This window comes from Triturus cristatus, chromosome 7 (assembly GCF_964204655.1).
Source record: "Triturus cristatus chromosome 7, aTriCri1.1, whole genome shotgun sequence".
Taxonomy (NCBI): Eukaryota; Metazoa; Chordata; class Amphibia; order Caudata; family Salamandridae; genus Triturus; species Triturus cristatus.
In genome coordinates this window covers 553,570,998-553,590,183 of record NC_140590.1, presented here as the reverse complement: position 1 = coordinate 553,590,183, position 19,186 = coordinate 553,570,998, and the positions used below count along the sequence as shown (strand labels likewise).

General features: G+C 46.8%; 1 protein-coding gene across 8 annotated transcripts in view; it reads left to right on the top strand.

The window, feature by feature from the left end:
* The window catches only part of TMEM94 (transmembrane protein 94), an 805,258-nt gene that overhangs the window by 471,051 nt on the left and 315,021 nt on the right, over positions 1 to 19,186 (top strand). For all 8 annotated transcript variants that reach the window (XM_085617011.1, XM_085617013.1, XM_085617005.1 and 5 more), the window contains one exon: positions 5,587 to 5,801. In XM_085617011.1, the coding sequence (XP_085473137.1) occupies positions 5,587 to 5,801 (215 nt within the window). The remainder of the gene's footprint in view (positions 1 to 5,586; positions 5,802 to 19,186) is intronic.

Below are 19,186 nucleotides of genomic sequence, written 5' to 3'. Positions count from 1 at the left end.
TACGTTCCATTTTTCTAAAAAAAATTTTTGCTAGATCTGAGGGAATCGTTAAACCATGGAGCTGGTGGGGGCGAACTCCTTAAGGAGCAGGAAACAACCGGTACAGGTGCATCAATGTTAGTTCGGAGCCATGAATCTATTGAGAGGGCGTCCGAGTCGGGGCAGCCAGACAGCTCCAGTGAGGAACGACCGAGGGCGTCTGCTAACATCGGGATGGATATTTTATGGAACGTCCTGTAATTAGGGACCCTCTTCCCTGCGTTAGCCCGAGGGGCTGTGGCAGAGTTGGAAATGACGAATTTTAATAGGAGGTGGTCAGACCAGATAATGGGAAGAGGTAGGTTTACTGATATGTCAAAGTTGTGAAAGATTTGGCTAGGGTATGGCCCTTCTCATGGGTGGCCGAAGAAATAGATGGAAACGTGTTGCAGGTCTGCAGCGTCTCCAACAAGGAAATTGGTTGAGGGTCTTTTCCATTGTCCATATGTATATTGAAATCTCCCAGAATAAGGCAGTTGGTATATTTTAAGGCCAGGGAGGTAGTGGCTGTATTAAGCGTAGTAATAACATTTCCAATTGCACTGGGTGGTCTGTAAATTAGAAAACCAGCTATGCTATGATGGGGGAAGAAGGTACAGTCGGAGTCTAAGGACTCTGCGCCCTCAATGTTTTCAATTGGGATGGGAGAGCCGTCTAGTAATTGATTAAAATTATGGCGACACTGCCCTCTTCCCACACTGTCGGTCCCTCCTAAGGATTTTATAACCCGTAGGGATGGCCGAGGTGATAGTAGGGTTGGAGGCTTCAGACAGCCAGGTCTCAGTGAGAAATAAAAGATCAGGCAGTTCGTCTAAAAGTAGACCATAAATGTGTGGTTCATGCTTTTGCATAGAGCGACAATTTAAAAGGGTGGCCTTTAAATCCTTTGTTTTCTTATTGTTTTTACACTTATTGTTGCATGAGAGGATCTTGGGTGTGGGTTTCCTGGGATGGAGGAGAGACCAGTTGCACTTATTGCATCGAAAGTCTACCTCCAAGCTCAGATCAGCCGCTGTACACTGACATAATGGTTGCCGCCTAAGGCTAAGCAGTGTTTCCCTATTGTAATATAGTGGAAGAAACTCACCGGAGGGGAACTGGGCAGCATGGCCGGCGCCAGATGCCTCCAGGCGCAGACGGGCTTGCCTTTGGTGTGCCTTCGACGCGCCGGCGGCGCGCCCACTGCGAGCATCCTTTTGCACCAGGAATATATAGACTAATGCCTATGATGTAAACTGTATCGCTAACGGAGCTGAGGAAGCGGAAACTGCGTGGTGGAAGTGAGGAGCCAGATAGTAGCCCCAGCCCTCCGCACAATCGGCGAATCAGCAGCGGCGGACCAGGACTGGAGGAAAAACTAGATGCGAATCGTAGTAGCTGAGGAGGTGTAGGCAAGCAGAATCAAGTAAAGTGCAAGTGCTCGTAGGTAGGAGAAATTGTTAAAAAGCACAGAGTAATTCAGCCACACATATACATTTTAAAAAGTATTAAAAAAACCTAAGAGCAGGGCAGGAAACACTAATTCCTACCGCTGTCAGCTGCACACGTCCATTTAGATCGGGAATATATAGGCTAATGCCTATGATGCAAAGAGGATCGCTAACGCCGCTGAGGAAGCGGAAACTGTGTGGGAAACAGGGGCTCAAATTGGATCATAAATTCAAAGCTGTTCTGAACAGGAGCCCCCAAAATATGTTTGGCCCAGGGCCCCCAAAATCCTTAAGATGTCCCTGGATTATGTGGTGCAATCGCCTGATGTTGAGGGAAGTGCTCCGGCCCGGGACAAATCCACATTGGTCTATATGCATTAAGCGTGGTAGATATTGCTGTAGCCTGCGAGCCAAAATTTTAGTAAGGATTTTATAATCCGTATTTAGTAAAGAAAGGGGCCTGTATCCTTCCATATCTTTCGAGTCTCTGCCTGGCTTCTGCAAAGAGGTTACCAAAGCTTGTCTTGTGGTAAGGGGTAGAGCTCCAGTTTCCAGAGCTGTATGGTATAGCTTTTCGAGGTGAGGGGCTAGTGTCGAGAAGGTCTCGTAGAATTCTACGAGTAGACCATCCAGGCCAGGGGTTTTATTGCGGGGCAGGTCTTTTATTGCTGACTGTATTTCAGCTTTTGTGATCGGGGCAGCCAAGTTGTCGATCTGTGTCTTAGTGAGCTGTGGAAACTCTAGGTCTTCTAGAAAGTCATCTAAGTCTTCCACCGATATTGCCAATGGAGCCTTATATAGTATTTAATAAAATTTCTGAAACGCCACGTTAATGTCAAATTGCGTGGTTACTGTGCATCCCTCTTCGTAGTGATTTCAGCTATAGGGACAACGCCGGGGACGTCACGTATAATTCTCGCTAGCAACGTACCTGCCTTGTCTGCCTCTGCCTGCTGCCGTTGTGTGTATGTGCGGTAGTCTATGGTCCTTAATTGCTCTAGCAGTTCTGCATGAGCCTCTTCATGTGTGTCATCTAACGCTGCAGCAGATTCCAGCGTACCTAGCTGGTCTTCTAAGTCACACAGTCCCTTATCCACCATAGCTCGGACCCCCACTATAGTGCCAATGGCCACTCCACTGATAACCATCTTAAACGCCTCCCATTCCAATTGTCGTGTACTGGCAGTATTAGCATTTTCTGTGAAATACTGCGTTATTGCTGTAGATAGGGTGGCTCGGAATGCAGGGTCCTCTTATTTAAGGTATTTATATACTGCAACTGAGCAGGAACATTAATAATATTTCAAGATGCGGCAGTGTCTGGGTAGCTATGTGTAAATTGAAAAGGTGGGTTTAGTGCTGTGGCTCAGTCTCTTTGAAAATTGGTTCCAAATTCTTGGAGCTTGTCATGAGAATGCCTTTTTCATTGTTATTGTCTTTTTTTTTTTTGAGCTCTAATAGGAGTCTTGATTTGCCTCTACCGTTCTTCTCACCTCCTATAGTGAGTTGGTTGCATTTTAAATATCTGGGAGCAGCAATGACCCATCCTATAGGGCGGAGGGTGTCCCATCCTCCCACCTTTTGGCCATTCTTTCGAATTCTCCCTTCCGCAAGACTGGATCTGGAAACTTTCCATCAGTTACTCCCATAGGTCAACACATGGTGCCATCAAACTGTACAACGGCCTCATTCCGCCTCCCAAAGTGAGGACTTTGAGCCATATAGAGACACCACCCTTGTGTGCTGACATCAGTTCCTTTTTTCAGCGCCCTTTTATGCAGATCCCAAACTCCGCTTCTGTCGGTGCTTCCTCCAAAATGTTTTTCTTTACAGTGTGCTTGTGTTATGGGTCCCTTGAAGACTACATGCTTGAAGCTGTGCTGCCCTACAGGAAACGGATGCTAGATACTGCCCGCTTGACGTCTGCCTTTGGCGTCTCAGATCCAAGCATGATTCGAGCTCATGTGAGAAATGCTCCCTGATGCACCCGAAGGCCAGCAGAAAGCGGGAGGTTAAGCTGAATGTCACAGAGCATGAGAAACCAGGTCGGTCGTACTCAGAATCTTGGGCCCATTCTCGTGGCAAGACCTGGTCCTGTTCCAGGTCTGAGATTATTCAAGAATTCCACCTATCATCTTATTGTTTGTTGCATCTTTGATTCTGGGGCAGGTAGAGGCTGTCAAAGGGGCAATACTGCAGCTTTTGCGGATGATCCGGATTTCCCCTGGAGAGCCTTCAAATCCCATGGATCAGCCAGGGCGCACAGACTGACATCCACCGTTGAGACCTTCCCTGTCACCAACTGATTTGTTTGGCCTTCACAGAAGTGCTTTGTACCTGACCACGCCTCCCTCCTTTGGCAAAGGTCATGCTGTCAGCCATGGATCTGACCCTGATTTCGAACTCTGATCCGAAGAAGGGTTCGACTCCATCTTCTTTTTGAAAACTAGTTTTTATTGATCTTTTTCAAGCTTTGACACCACAGAAATCCCAGCAATACATTGTTAATATCAGCTGACAATGGTATTACATCATTGGGATCATGCCTGTGATTTAGGTGCACAAATTCCTTGCCTATCTGGCTGGCTAGGACTTTACAATGTGAATAAGTAAACATTTATGGTCAAAGCAGTTAAAACAACAACCTCTGCCTGCTACCCAAAGTCCTGTAAGGAGTGCACATTCTTGTGTTGTCACATATTCATGTAAAAGTTCGACTTGATCTTGAGCAACGTCTCATTTTAAAGTCACCAAAACACAGAGCATGGCGTGGGAATATTCTCCGGCAGTCCTTTTGACTCAAAGCTAATATTTCAGTGCCTTGAGGCCATGTTTGACTCAGATTTTGGTGGAATAAAAGACCCTCAAAATGTTCCCCATGAGGAGGATAACGATGAGGATGGCCATTTGCTGCCTCATTAGTATACTGATGCTGGTCTGTATTTAGAATTCTAGAATGCTAGTGGCTTGACACCTCACTCATCTACTGCTGCAGGTGTTGGAACTACAGTTGTCAACTATGGAACCCAAAGCATATTTGCTTACATACATCTTGCACCTATGCCCTTCAACCTCCATAGCTTTGGTACCCTTCCATCCAATGAAACCTTGCTATTTTGGCAGTGTGGTCTCTGAAAACTGTTTGTTTTTTGTGGCAATGCACTTATCTCTTCTGGGATATGATGAAGGAGATCTTTCCTGCTCTCCTTGAGTCCAAACCCTTCTGGAACGACCAGATCTAAAGCCACCACTACAGATGTAGCTAAGATCATTGCAGTCCTGGACACCTGCCATGCTGCTCCGTGGGCGTCTGTCCACATCTTCATCAGGCACTATTGTATTGACTCTCAGCTCCACAGAGAGGGTAGTTTTGCATGCTGTTCCTCCCAGTGTAGTCTTCTCCTCAGACTCCCCACCACTGGAGGGTACTACTTTGGTATCTAATCAAGAGGTGAGGAATCTGCCATTAGATGTATCTGTCTATCAGAAGAAGTAACATACCTTGTGTGATGCTCTTTTTGGTAAATGCTCAATCTAACCACAGATTAATTTCTGCGTCACACTCCTTATTTCATAGAGTGGACTTTAGTTGACAATAAAATTTCATGTTGGATTCTGCATACTGTCCTGATTTTCAATCTGTTACTAACGCTACACATCTGAGGGTGCAGAGTGCTTTGTTCTTAACTGTCATCAGCACTTAGAAATGGCACCTCTACATGGCTACATACTGTCATTTCCAGTGCTTCTGTGGAGTCCGATGGTACCACCTATTGGTACACACGAACAATTTCTGAAAAGTTTACGGATCTAGTCTCATGCCCTAAGGGAATTTAAAAGGTGCAGAATATGTGGTTAGTTTCCACCTGAAAGAGCTTTACTGGAGGTATTTGTTCACCACTGCTTTGTTTCCTTCTTTTGCATCTACCTCTTCCGTCCTCATAATGTCTCTGCCTTCTGTATCCCTATTTCCAGTGGTGATGTTTCTTTCTCTATTCCTCACCATGCCTTTTCTTGCCACGCTTTTTCTCTATGTCTTCTTACTCTAAAGTGTCTGCCTTTCTTGCTCTTCTCACATAGTGTTTTAAGACATTTCAAACTTTGTTTTTGATTGCAGGAAGAAAGTTCTGGATTTCTACCAACGAGCCTGTCTCTCTGGTTACTGCTCTGCATTCTCTTACAAACCCATGCAGTGCTTGCTGTCATCGGAGCTCAATGGTCGCTGCATTGAGCTGATTCAGATACCTGGACAACAAGGTCTTTCAAGTGCATGTGATCTTCCCCTGACCACAAACAAGCACAACAGTCGACGGAACAGCTGGAGCTCTGACGGTATGCTGCCTCACAGTCTTAGCCCAAATTGCCTTTTGGTCCTAGTCCGTTATCTGTGTTACCTGTTAGTGCCAGTCTAGTACCACCTCCTGAATTCCATCATGTACTAATGCCCACTGTATTTTCTGCCTTCCACTGACAGACTGTGCTTCCTCCCAGTGCTTACCTGCACTTCTCCCTGCAGCCCCTTCTGTTCCGTTGATTACTTTCTCTAGCACCTCTATTATGGTGCTGTAAAACCTGTCTACCTAGAGTCATTTTTCTCCTCTATTATAGTGCTGTATAACCTGACTAACTAGAGCAGTTTTGTTTTTTTATGGGAGCACATGCATGATACTTTCCCAAACTCTATTTTGTTATTTGTCAGTGCTCCTTCCCTAGAGTTTTTTTGTGAACATTTGTGCTACCTTGATAGAATCCCCTACATTCCAGTGCTTGTCTGTGCTACCTCTTTTGAATCCCTTGTTTCGGTCCTATGTACACTGGCCTCTTTAAACTTCGACTAATATGATGTCTGGTTTGGTGGCACTCTAACCATTTTCTGTAATTTTGCTCATGTGTATTGTCAATCTGTGCTGCTTTCAAGGAGTGCCTTCATATATATTGATTGTCAGATAGAGACTTCTAGACACAGATTCCTTACCTTAGAATTGTCCCCAGGCATCCGACTGGATCCGTAAATGTTTTATGAGCGGTACCCCTGCGTGTCGGTTGGAGGTTTTGTTCGGCTCCGTGTGGCGTTGGCCCGTGCCTGAAATGACGTGCGCAGTGCCTATGTTGTATCTACACCAGAGTGCTGACGTCATTTTTTTTCTTTCCATACCAGTCGGCAGAGATCCAGAGCGAGCTACCCTCAGTCAATTTTTGACAGACCCTTTTCAACTTTTTGTCTAAGCCTTTTTGAGATTTTTCTCCTGGTGTGGCAGGATCTCAACTAGGAGGACTGGCTTCAAGCCCTTCACCGCTTGTCACCAGCAGATGTCGGTGACTGCACGCACTTTGTTTGCCTCTGGTGACTCACAATGCAATGACCTGCATCGACTGCCGCACCATGCACCCCAAGACCTTGAGGTCTCAAGCTCCTTGCCGCCTGACAAGCGACGCCATTACGGTCTCAATCCCAGTCGAGAGAAAGGTCCCAGAATCGATAGCAGAGCCCAAGATCCTGTCTCACTCCAAGTCATATTCGGGTAAGTCACACAAGCCCAAGAAGAGTAAGTTGAAGAGGTCTTCGCCCCGTCTGTCGAAGTCATCCAATGAGATGCAGAGCATTGTCATTTAAGACTGGGCTCTGTGGTTGAGCCTGCACCTTTCAGAGTTCCCAGGAGCCAGAGTGACCCCCGCCCAACTTTGCGAGTACTAGGAAGCCATGCACTTCATATTTTGGCAGCTCGTTCCTGCTGGCGCCCTTTCGGGCCCATGGGTTCGGAAGGAGCCCCCACTGGTTCTCCACTGGCAGTTCGGCCCACAGCTCCATTCGAGCCCCCTGGATCCACGGATGGATCCAACCCGGCACCTGGCGTACCACCTCGATCTTGATGCCGACTCTTCCGGCGATGCTGCTCCCATTCTCATCCCCGACTCCAACACAGGGCTGGAGGGGCATCATCCGACACCGACTCATTTTTTTTTTTTTGTTTTTTTTATTATTTATTTATTTATTTTTTAACAGAGAAAAAATACAGAGAGCGGTTCATTAGAGCACCCTTCCCCCCTCCTGCCACCCCCCACCCTCTCAGTGAGAGAGCAAAAACAACGTGTAGATTAAGGGTAGGAGACACAGAAAAGAAAAAACACATATTATAAAGACATCAAAAAATAAAAAATAAACTAACGGTTATTGAGAGTCAAATGGTTAAAGTGAAAACAAAACAAAAAAGAGAGAGAGAAAAGAAGAAAAAATAAAAATAAAAAAGGGACAGGAGAAGAAGAAACGTAGTGATTATCCTGTCTACGCCAGCCAAGAGGTGAGATTATCCCAAATCTCGACCCCCTTTTTCCGTCCTTTACTGCCCTTTCTGGCGTAGACAGTGATTTCTAGATAGTAGGTTGCAATAAATCTGGCTAGCCATTGTGAGAAAGAAGGGGGCTCTGGATCAAGCCAGGCAGATGCCACACACATCCTCCAGACTGTCATTGCAATGAATGTTAGACCATCTCTTTTCAGCCGTAAGGTTTCATTCTGTGTGCCTAGCATTATAATAGTAGGATTTAAGATTATAGGCTGAAGTGTAACTTCCCTTAGAAATTCCTGTATGCGGTTTATTGTATGGGAAAGCTTTAGGCATGTGGCAAACACATGAATTGAGTCAGCCGCATACTCAGAGCATCTAGGACAAAAGGTGCCTTGGCCAGTTCCCCACTTAGCAATCTTTCTAGGAGTGAAGTACAGGAAAAAGATAGTCTTAAAGTGTTGCGCCTGTAGTTTAGCTGAGATTAAAATGTTGTGTGATAATGCAAGTGAATTAAAAAGATACTGCTGTGAGAAGTAAGTTTATTATGCCATTTGTCAGCTATCTTTTGTAGGTCATCAGGAGTCTCTCTGTTTATAGTATTATATAGAAGGCCAATTCGAGGGGTTAGTGGATTGCGCAATAGGTTTAACAAGTCAATTTCCTTAAATCCTGAGGAGCCCCCGGCCTTCCTAGATAGAAAATTAGAGACAGAGAGATATTTAAAAGCGTCTTCACTTTGGAGCTTAAATTTGGTCGATAGGTCAGGGAAGGGTATTACTCCATCACTGGTCATGAGATCTCCTAATTTCAAAATGCCGGCCTTATGCCAGTTTGAAAAATAGGCCTTGCAAAAAATGGCAGGTAGATTATCATTGTTTAGCGTGGGAGTATAGTGATTAAATCTGCCCAACCCAAAAACTCTGCTGATACTGCGGAAGACTTTAAAAGAGTTCAGTAGTGTCTTGAATCTTACCCGTTTATAGTATCCATAGGTGGTTTCTCGGAGTAGGCAGCCCCAAGATTGTTCACCCAACAGTAGCTGAAATGGCGAAGGAAGCCCTGATGTTTGAGAAAGTGGGGCTTCTTTTAGCAATTCTGTGCTGTATTGAAGTACCGAGGCCCAGTAATAAAAAGAAATATTTGGAAAAGACCACCCCCCTCGTTCTTTAGGTAGGCATAATTGCTGTAGAGCCCTCCTGGATTGAGAGTATGACCAGATAAACTGAGTGAATATTTGTTGTAATTTTTGTAAACTTGTTTTGTTAAATTCCAGAGGTATGGATCGAAAGAAGTATAGAAGCTTAGGAAAATATGTCATCTTTATGGCGTTACATCTGCCAACAAGGGTTAAATGTAAGTTATCAATTTGTTTCAGAGCCTTCCTGGTATGTATGGCCAATGGAGCTAAGTTGTCCTCAACAATCTCATCCAAGTTTGATGAGATAAAGACACCTAAATATTTAGCTTTAGAGACTACTCTATGATCAGTCCAGGATATTTGACTATTTGTTATTATTTGCGTTTTGTTTTGATTCAGGGCATAGCCAGAGACCTTCCCAAATTTAACCGCCTCATTTTCAATGGCCGCAATGGCAGTTGAGGGATCGGGTGAGGTGATAGCCAGATCATCAGCGTAGGCCATAATCTTAGTGCAGCTGCCTTGAAAGTTAACTGCAGTGATATCATTATTTTTCTGAATTTGCTTAATAAAGGGATCCAGGTAGAGGGCAAACAGCAGAGGGGAGCAAGGGCAGCCCTGCCTGGTGCCCCGGGAGATCTCAAATTGCCCAGTTAATTGCCCATTGATGGTAACACAAGCAGTTGGTTTCACATAAAGGGCTTGTATCGCCTGTAAGATTTTTGGCCCGAAGCCCATTTTACTCATGACTGTCCATAAGTATTGCCAGGAGACCCGGTCAAAAGCTTTTTCAGCGTCCAAGAGTATAAGTGACATCGGGTCTCCGGCAGCCTGTGCGGCATCAAAAAGAGTAATAGCCCGTCTAACGTGCTCAGTTGTTCCTTTTTTTGGGATGAACCCATGTTGCCACTCTGAAACCAGGGAATCAACCACTGAGGAGATTCTTTGTGCTAAAATCTTAGAATAGATTTTTGAGTCACAATTAATAAGCGTAATGGGTCGGTAAGAGCCCATCTCTAAGGGGGATTTGTCCTTTTTTGGAAAGATAGCTATTCTGGCCATAGACCAGGAAGCTGGGGGCAAAGCCCCGTTAAATATGGAGGTTATTACTTCTGTAAAAATTGTTTTGATTTGTGGAGCAAAGATCTTATAAAATTCTACTGGGATGCCATCAAGCCCAGCAGCTTTTCCATTGGGAAACCCGTTGACAGATTCCAGTATCTCATCCCAAATAGGGGTTACATTTAATAAGGCTCTGTTATCTAAGGAAAGAGAGCTAAGATTGATCTCGCTGAGATAACAAGTAGTCTCCCTTATAATTAAATCATTGGGAGCCTGGTTTTCCTCAGTATATAAGTTAGAGTAGAACTCCTGGAATCCCTTTCGTATGAGATCAATGTCATTGGTCTCATTTCCCGATGAAAGTCTAATTGTATTTATCTCACTGTTAGAGACCTGTTGTCTGGTCCTGACAGCCAAATGATGCCCAATGTTATCACTACACTCGTAGTTTTTCTCACGAGAGCTTGCCCATTTTGCAGCGTTTTTTTCCGCAAAGATTGCCCCAATTTCAGCTCTCACCAACATTACTTCTTTCTGCCCTATCTCTACATCTTGCCCTGTTTGAATATAATGGCCTAATTTAATTTCAGCTTTCTTTAGTTTCTCCTGTAGATTGTTTATCAACATCTTCTCTTTTTTGTTTTTGCGGACTGAGAAGCTGAGGGTTTCCCCCCTGATCCCTGCTTTTAACGTATCCCATACAGTCATAAGTGGAGCAGACCCAACGTTAATTTCTAAAAATTCCTTTAGCCATCCCTGCATGTGAGTTTGATATGATAAATCCTGAAGCAAAGCTTTCTCGAAGCTCCAGGCAGAGGCTTCTTTGTACTTGCCTAGCCCTCTCATGTTGACAATGAGGGGATTATGGTCGGACATAAAACGTGGGGCTATTTCAATATTACAGTTGTTAATAGTTGAAGATGAAAGAAAGAAGTAATCTAACCTAACGAGGGTGTGATGTGGAGCAGAAAAGAAGGTATAGCCGGGTTGAGAGGGATTCAATCTAGCCCAGCAATCTCTTAGACCGTGTATCTGGGCGAGATTTTTCAGGGCCTGGAACACGAGGGGCTTTCTGCCTTTGTATTTCCAATGGTTGTCAGACTCCCAGTTGCTAGGCAGATGTAGGTTAAGATCGCCACATAAAACAATAGGGGTAGGCCAATGTGCTAATTCCCCTGAGACCAGGTTAATGACTCCAGGATCATCTGTATTGCTTCCATAAGCACACCGACTCAGATGCAGATTGAAGCCTTGCCTTCCAAGCCAGAGCCCAAGCCCCATTCTTATGGTCTGGGACTTGGGGTGGATTAGGAGGGGTTTCTGTATCCTGAAAAATACCAGACCCTAGACCCCAACATGGACTTGTGTGAGGAATTGGCAAATGTCAGGGGAGTTTTCACTTCTCCAGATACTGGAATGCTCTCTCCTGCAATGGCTACAGAGGAGGGGGCTTTGTTTGCTTTAGTAGTGAAAAGGGGAGCCTAGTTCCTGAACCTTTGCCTACCCTCTTTGGCATTCAAGACTACCGTCTTGACGGAGGAGCTTTTGTCAGGAGTGACCCCTTCAGAACCTCTTATCACATTCAATGAAGCCCTCACAGATGCCCCGCTGGGGACTTAGTCCAAACCTTACACAGGGGCTCCTGTGAACGGGACAATTGTCTGCTGCTACCACCCCGCCCCTGGGGGCCACAGCGTCCTCACGCAACACCCTACCCAGAAGAACTAGGTGGTCCAAGCCTCTACCTCCTATGTAAATCCTGCCATATTCCCTACCACTACACTGGATAGGGAATCCAAGAGGCTGGACACCTTAGGACAGAAAATGTTTTCTTCCACCAGCCTGGCACTGCGGTCTTTGAACACCTCTCGCCTTTTGGGCCTTTACTCCCATGATCTGTGGGATTTATTTGAGCATGTGCTGCCCATGGTCCCGGAGCAGACCCGAACCATACTCTCCCAGGCTATCTCTGACGGGAGAGATGCAGTGAAGTTCACTATTCGATATGGGCTGGACACGACCAACTGGCTGGGCAGAGCAGTTTCTCCGTCGGTGGCCTTACGGCGCCATGCCTGACTGAGAAGTGGCTTTTCCGGGGCTGTCCAAGCATCGATTATGGACATGCCCTTTGATGGCTCCCATCTCTTATGGGACAAGGCGGACTCAGTGCTGTAGTGCTTCAAGGATAGCAGAGCCATGACCCGGCCCTTGGGCCTTTCCATGGCCCCTCACCAACCCCAGGCTGCCTATCGCTCCTTTGGTGTTCATGGAAGGAGACGTCCAGCCTTGTCTTTATTACCCAGCCGCCACAGCTCGCAAACTTCCCATCCTCTGTGTGGCAGAGGACACAGTCCTCACAGACGCCGTGGGTCGGGCAACCAGAGGTCGGGCCAGTTTACCACTTCCCCGGTAGCCACAGCCTCCAAACCCCTTTATCTGCCTTCTTACCATCATGGGCACCCAATGGGAGGCAGGATATGCCATCACCTGTCCCACTGGAGGTCTGTAACATCAGGTCGCGGGGTTCTTCATATTGTTCTAAGGAGCTACTCCTCTTCGTGACTACACCTCCACTCATGCCACCCACTTGCGATAGGCTTACAGAGGACCATCTCTCCTTCATCCATTAGGAATTGATGGCTCTCTTGGCCAAGGGAGCCATAGAGAGGGTCCCAACGGTGTTGTGGTTGTTATTCCCGTTACTTTCTGTTGCCTAAAAAGGATGGAGGCCTTCATCCTAACCTAGACCTGCGCCCTCTCAATGTCTTCCTCAAGAAGAAATTCAAAATGTTAACGCTTACTCAAGTTCTGTCTGCCCTGGACCCAGCAGACCGGATGGTAGTGTTGGACTTGCAGAACGCATACTTTCACATTCCTGTCCTGCCTGCCCACAGGCGCTACCTGCAATTCATGGTGGGCCATGAGCACTTTCAGTTCTCCGTGCTTCCTTTTTGCCGTGCCAGTGCTCCCTGGGTGTTCACTAAGGTGATGGCAGTGGTTGCAGCTCATCTGCGGAGATCAGGGGTGCCAGTCTTCCCCTAAATTGATGACTGACTGTTAAAGGCGGGATTACCCCAGGCTGTAGCCTCCCACCTCAAGACTACGGCGGTCCTTCTGCACTCGCTGGGGTTCGCTATCAACGTGCTGAGTCACACCTGGCTCCCTCTCAGTTTCGAGGCTATTCTCCCCAACGGCAAGTTCAGGATATTTAGGCTATGAAACTGATGTTTCAGCCTCTGTCCGCCTGATGGCATCCTGTTTGTGACTCATGCCCACTGGAATATGCAGGCTCTGCAGTGGGACCTGAAGTTCCAGTGGGAATAGCCTCTGGGGACTCTATCCGACATGATGCAGATCTTGGAGGGAACTACTTATGATCTGCAGTGTTGGCTAACGAACCGCAATTGGGTCAGCGGCAGTGTAAGGAAGTGGGTTTCTGTTGCAGTAACCCCCCCACTTTTTGCCTGATAACTGATGTACTTTTCCTTGGTGTGCCCTGGTCTCCTGCCATTCAGGTGCCCAGGGCCTGTGTTCCTTCCCTAAAAACTGCCTAACAGCCAAAACCCAATTGGCATCTTTGGTCACATGTCAGCCCCTGGTAAATGGTACCCTAGGTACCCAGGGCCGTGTGACCAGAGAAGGCCCCGAAGGGCAGCAGCACTTATTGTGCCACCCTTAGAGGCCATGTACCCTGACACACACACACTGCCTTTGCAGGTTGAGTGTCTTGGTGCAGAACAAAACAAAGAGTCGACATGGCACACATCCCTGTGTGCCATGCCCACAACACACACTGCCCTGGCATACCCCAGTCTCCCCTCTAGCTGGGTGCCATATGCCAGTGGTGTGGGCACAGGTGCATGAGCCCTGTGCCCCTACTGTACCCAGGTCCATTCCTGGGCACTGTAAGTGCAGTGCTGCCATTAAGAGTATATGGTGCTGGGAGGTAGTCAACACGAACTCCACAGCACCATGATGGCTACACTGAAGACTGAGAAGTTTGGTATCAAACTTCACAGCACCATGATGGCTACACTGAAGACTGAGAAGTTTGGTATCAAACTTCTCAGCACAGTAAACCCACACTGATGCCAGTGTGGGATTTACTGTAAGATACACGACAGAGGGCAACTTAGAGTTGCCCCCTGAACCTAACCTACAATCCACGTCTTGTCTGAGGGGCTGCCTAGGCTGCCACACAGCAGACATGTTGCTGGACCCCTGGGTAGAGAGCCATCCGCACTTCTGAGCCTGCAACAATGCACATCCTGGGCGAGGTGCTAGGTCTCCTCCCCCAGGATGGGCAGGGGAAGCTTCAAAGGCATGCCACCTTGGTGAGCTTCTCCAGGCCACTTGCTTTACTCAGCAACTGGCCCCCACTGGTTCTGACCCTCTCTCTGGCGGGAAGATCGGCGGGAAAAGCTAAGTGAGGAAAGGGTGTGTGCCAGCCTCTGACAACCCCACCCCTCAGGTGGGGGAGGCAAGGTGAAAGATTAGGCTACTGCCCCCCTCCCACAGGAGAGAGGCAGGATAGGGGGTGTACCCACCCCAGGGAAAGGACCCATTGGTCCCTGCCCTTTACCTACCTGTAACGCCCCTAAATTTAGTATTTAGGGGCACCCTGAACCTACCTTCCTCAGATCCAGATTCCAAAACAAGAAAGAAGAACAAGGAACAAGAAGACCTGCTGTGCAGCTGCTAACAAGAGGTAGACACCAACGGCTTTGGCCCCAGCCCTACCGGCCTGTCGACCCTCGAACCTGCTCCTGCTAAACCCCGGCATCTCCAGTGGTCAGCAACCTCAAAAACCCCGGTGGACCAGACTGCCTTGTGACTCTGACTACCTGGGACTCCCACGAGCAGTGGTACTGCTCAAAGCAAGTAACTTACCCCTGGCATGAGCCAGGAACCACGAACCCTGCACACTCTGCACCCGCCAAGCCTGGCTTGTGCCGAAGTGGACAAAGACCACAAGGACGTCCCCCCGGCGACTGTGACCCCGAATCCAGCACCCAAGGACCCACCTCGGCGCTCCTGACGACGCCTGCCGCCTCAGAACCAGGGACCCCTCCAACCGCAACCAGCAGAGGGTAAGATTTTCCGACACCAAAAGGTACCCCTGTGGCCCCCTGTGCCCAACTCCTGGGTGCCTACCTATCCTCCAACTACCCAACTTGCCTCTCAAAGTCATGGGCGCACCTGAAGAATCTTCGTCCCTGAGCTTGCAGCCTTTGTTTGTTCTTGAGCTTCTCCTTTGAAATCCATTGAGCTCCCGACGGCTCAAAAGCACCCTGCACCAAGCCGCCCGAGTGCCCCTGGCAGTGCAACCTCTACTCTAATCTACTTTCCCATTTGCCCTGAGCAAGTGACCAGGAGCCCAGCTCCCACAGCCGCGTGGCCTGCTAGCCAGCAGCCACCAACCAAAGGTCCCCTGCCTCCCATGGGATAACATTCATTGGGCCTAACTCACTCTTCACCCGGCTGCCCCGTGCCGCTGAGGGTGTAACATCTGTACTTACCTGACCCTGGGAGTCCTCTGAGTTTATGCCCAGAACCTTAACTCTGCCAGTCGAGTACATACCCAAAAGCCGATAACTCTCTTTTCTTCCATAGGGTAACATTGACTGGTTTCACTTGGAAAAAAATATTCATCTAAAATCAGCCGAATTACGGAAACAAATTTACTCACCTGTTATCAGGAGAAATCCCAGTGCTGGATCTTGGTGCACAGCACTGACCCTGAAAAGTAATTACAACCGTACTTACCTAAACTTGATTTTCCTTCCATAGGATAACATTGCCTGGTTTTCACCAGAATTTCTTCTGTCGATTTTGCAAACTTACAAATATTCGTTAAAAATCGCCTGTATAACAAAATCACATTCTTTCAACTGTTTACAGGAGATGCCCCAGTGCTGGATCCAGGATCCAACACTGAGTTAGAAAAAGTAACCATAACCCCACTTAACTGATAAGTGAATTTCCTCCCATAGAAACTTTTTCACATAGAATCACCAATGTTATCCTAAGTGTCAACTTTTAAAATACAATAATATTCCTTAAAAATCACTACTGTAACCAAAACGTTTTTACTCAACTGTTTACAGGAACTGTCCCAGGACTGAATCTAGGATCCAGTCCTGTGGTAAGAAAAGTAATCGAAAAAGTAATCTATTGCATTTAACTAGAAATTCCCATTGAGCTCAATGTATAATTGTGTTTGGAATTGTGTTGCCTATTGCAACAACTGTAACATTGCATTCAAAAGACTATTGCCTATTGAAAAGTATTTATATAAAGCATCTCATCCTGAGAAAGTATATTTTGATACCTATTGTTGGTTCTAAAATAAAACAAGTATATATTCTTATATACAAACCATTGGCCTAGAGTTCAGTTCTTGAGTGTGTGAGACCATTTGCTGACTGAGTGTGTACATCAAATGGTTTACACTGTCCTCTGATACTGCCTTACTGCTCAACCAAGCTACCACTTTAGAGAGTAAGGTTATATCTAACTTTAGCCTCTGCCAAACCTCTGGGGACTGTGGACTCTGTGCACACTTTACCTATTTCGGAACAGTATATACAGAGCCACTTTCTTACAGACAGACCCTTCTCCCTTCCCCAACCATATCTGACAGTGGTGACACATGACACTCCTGGGATGGGCGCCCACCTGGGAGAGGTGGAAATGAGTACACTGGTCTCCAGCAGAATCCGAATTCAACATCTACCTCCTGGAGCTCTGGGTGATCCGTCTGGCATGGAAAGCCTTTATACCCTCCATCAAGATAAGGATAGTGCAGGTGTTAATGGACAACACCACTGCCATGTGGTATTGCAACAAACGGGGCAGGATGGGGTTCTGGACCTTCTGTCAAGAGGCCCTGTGCCTATGGACATGGCTGGAACGTCAAGGGATATCCTTTGTGGTTCAACACCTGGCGGGTTCTCTGAATGCCAGGGCAGATGAACTCAGCCGAAGATACCTAGCGGATCACAAATGACATCTCCATCCGGAGGTGAGGCAAGGACTCTTTAAGCACTGGTTAAGAACACGCAATGTCATCTGTTCTGGGCGCTGGAATTTCCCGGGTGGCTCTCGCTTGGAGATGCTTTTCGTCTTGAGTAGAGCTCAGGCCTCCTGTATACCTTTCTGCCCATACCACTCCTGCCCAAAGTTCTAAAGTCATCCTTGTGGCTCTGGACTGGGTTCCGAGAGTTTGGTATCCCGAGTTGTTGTGCATGGCCATTGGTCCTTCGTTCAGGCTGCCCATTTGGGAGGATCTTCTCTAGCAGCAGCAGGGGAGGGTTCTCCACCCATACCTGTCAATGCTCCGCCTTTATGCGTGGAGCTGGAGTGGCGACAGTTGACAGCTTTCAGCCTTCCCCCGAAGGCTGCACTGTTATTTTGCCAGCCAGGTATCCCACAAAGAATGACTGTGTATGCCTGCTGTTGTAGTAAGTTTGTGTCATTGTGTGTAGAGAAATAGGTTGGCCCTCTTTCTGCTCCCCTCTTTCCGGTTCTTCTCTTTATCCTTTCTCTTGCCCAGTCGGGCTCTGCTCTGGACACCATAAAGGGCTTCCACCCTGCTCTGGTCACCATAAAGGGCTATCTTTCTGCCATTTCAGTCTTTCTGTGGTTGCCTGATCAGCCACCCCTCTTCGTATTCCCTGTTTTAATTTGATTTTTGAAAGGTTTGCAACACGTTTCCACCTTCGCCCATTATCGTACCTAAGTTGGACCTTAATCTGGTTCTAACTTTTCTGATGTGCGCTCTCTTTGAGTCAATGCACAATTTGCTGTGACCACTGCGTCAGCACACTGGATTCTGGTACTGGATATCTGTGAGGCAGCAACGTGGGCTTCTCAACACATATTCATGAAGTATTATTGCCTGGACAGCCAAATCCGCTGTGTATGTCTTTAATGACAAAATAATGTCTGAGAGGTCCCACTCAACACCATCAGATGCTATGGTTATTTCTAACCTTAAATGCTAAGCTCTATTAAATTGATCCAACTTAACTCAAGTCATTGAGAATGATTTTCTCAACACCACTGTTAATTTGAAAATCTCAAACCACTTCACAAATGCACTGCCTGGCAACATTGCTAAGGAACTTACTGACCAGATCATACCCTACTGGACATTGTTAAAGAACTTATCTCTCCCATAAGGTGCATTTCCTGATTGCCTCAAAAGTGGTCAGGTCTTCACATGAAGAAACCTACAGCAGGCACCAGTGATTTCGATAATTTTTGCCCTGCCTCTGGTCTGCCCTTTTTAGGAAAGGTGTTAGAAAGCTGTCTCTCTTCCCAGCTTTCACACCAAATCGCAGTCTTGGTGACCTCCATGATAACTGTCAATCAAGTTTTCAACAGGATTGCAGCACTGAAACCACCATCCTAGTTGTGGATGATGCTTTACAATTCCTCGACATAGATAACTCTTGCCTCCTTTACCTCTCAATGACTATCAACACTCAATCACTTCCTGTTGATAACCTTCCTCAAAGACAGATTGGGCATTGTGGGAGTAGTACCTAAATGGTTCACTTCTTTCATGTCTAACTGGTCTCAAGTGGTTTAGCTCTGGAACTCTCTCTCCAAAGTGGTTAAATTACAACAAAATGTACTGCAAAGCTGCATCCTCTTCCCCAACTCTGTTCAAATTCTACATGGAACCTTAAGTGGTTACTCCTTAAACACTCTGTTATGCTGTAGCTACATTAATGCGGAGACCATTTAGCTATAGTTCAAGATTTCCTCTCCTAATGACACCTCTCTTCTATCCAAAACAATGGAGACAGTTTACAGATGGATGTCATCTTAACACTTATAGCTCAACCCGCTGAAAACTAAATCTCACTTAAGAAGTCTAGCTTACCTGTTCAAATCTTGGATCAGCACATTCCACCTCCTACACTGCCCTCACCATTATTGATTATGCCAAATCGTTGGTGGTCATCCTAACAGACAACCTCAAGTCCCAAATCAGTGCTATGGCCAGGAGTGCTTGCTACCAACTGAGTTTACTTTGGGAGATATCAGACAATATACTCTAAGCAGTATCTGTTCAAGCTCTCGTTCTCTTCAAGGTTGAATACCATAATTGACTCCTCGAAGGAATACCTAGAGCTTACCTTGCCCCTCTTGGTGCTATGTTGAATCCAGCAGTCCCGTTCATCTCTGTATGCAAGGCGTTTGCGCACATAACTACATTA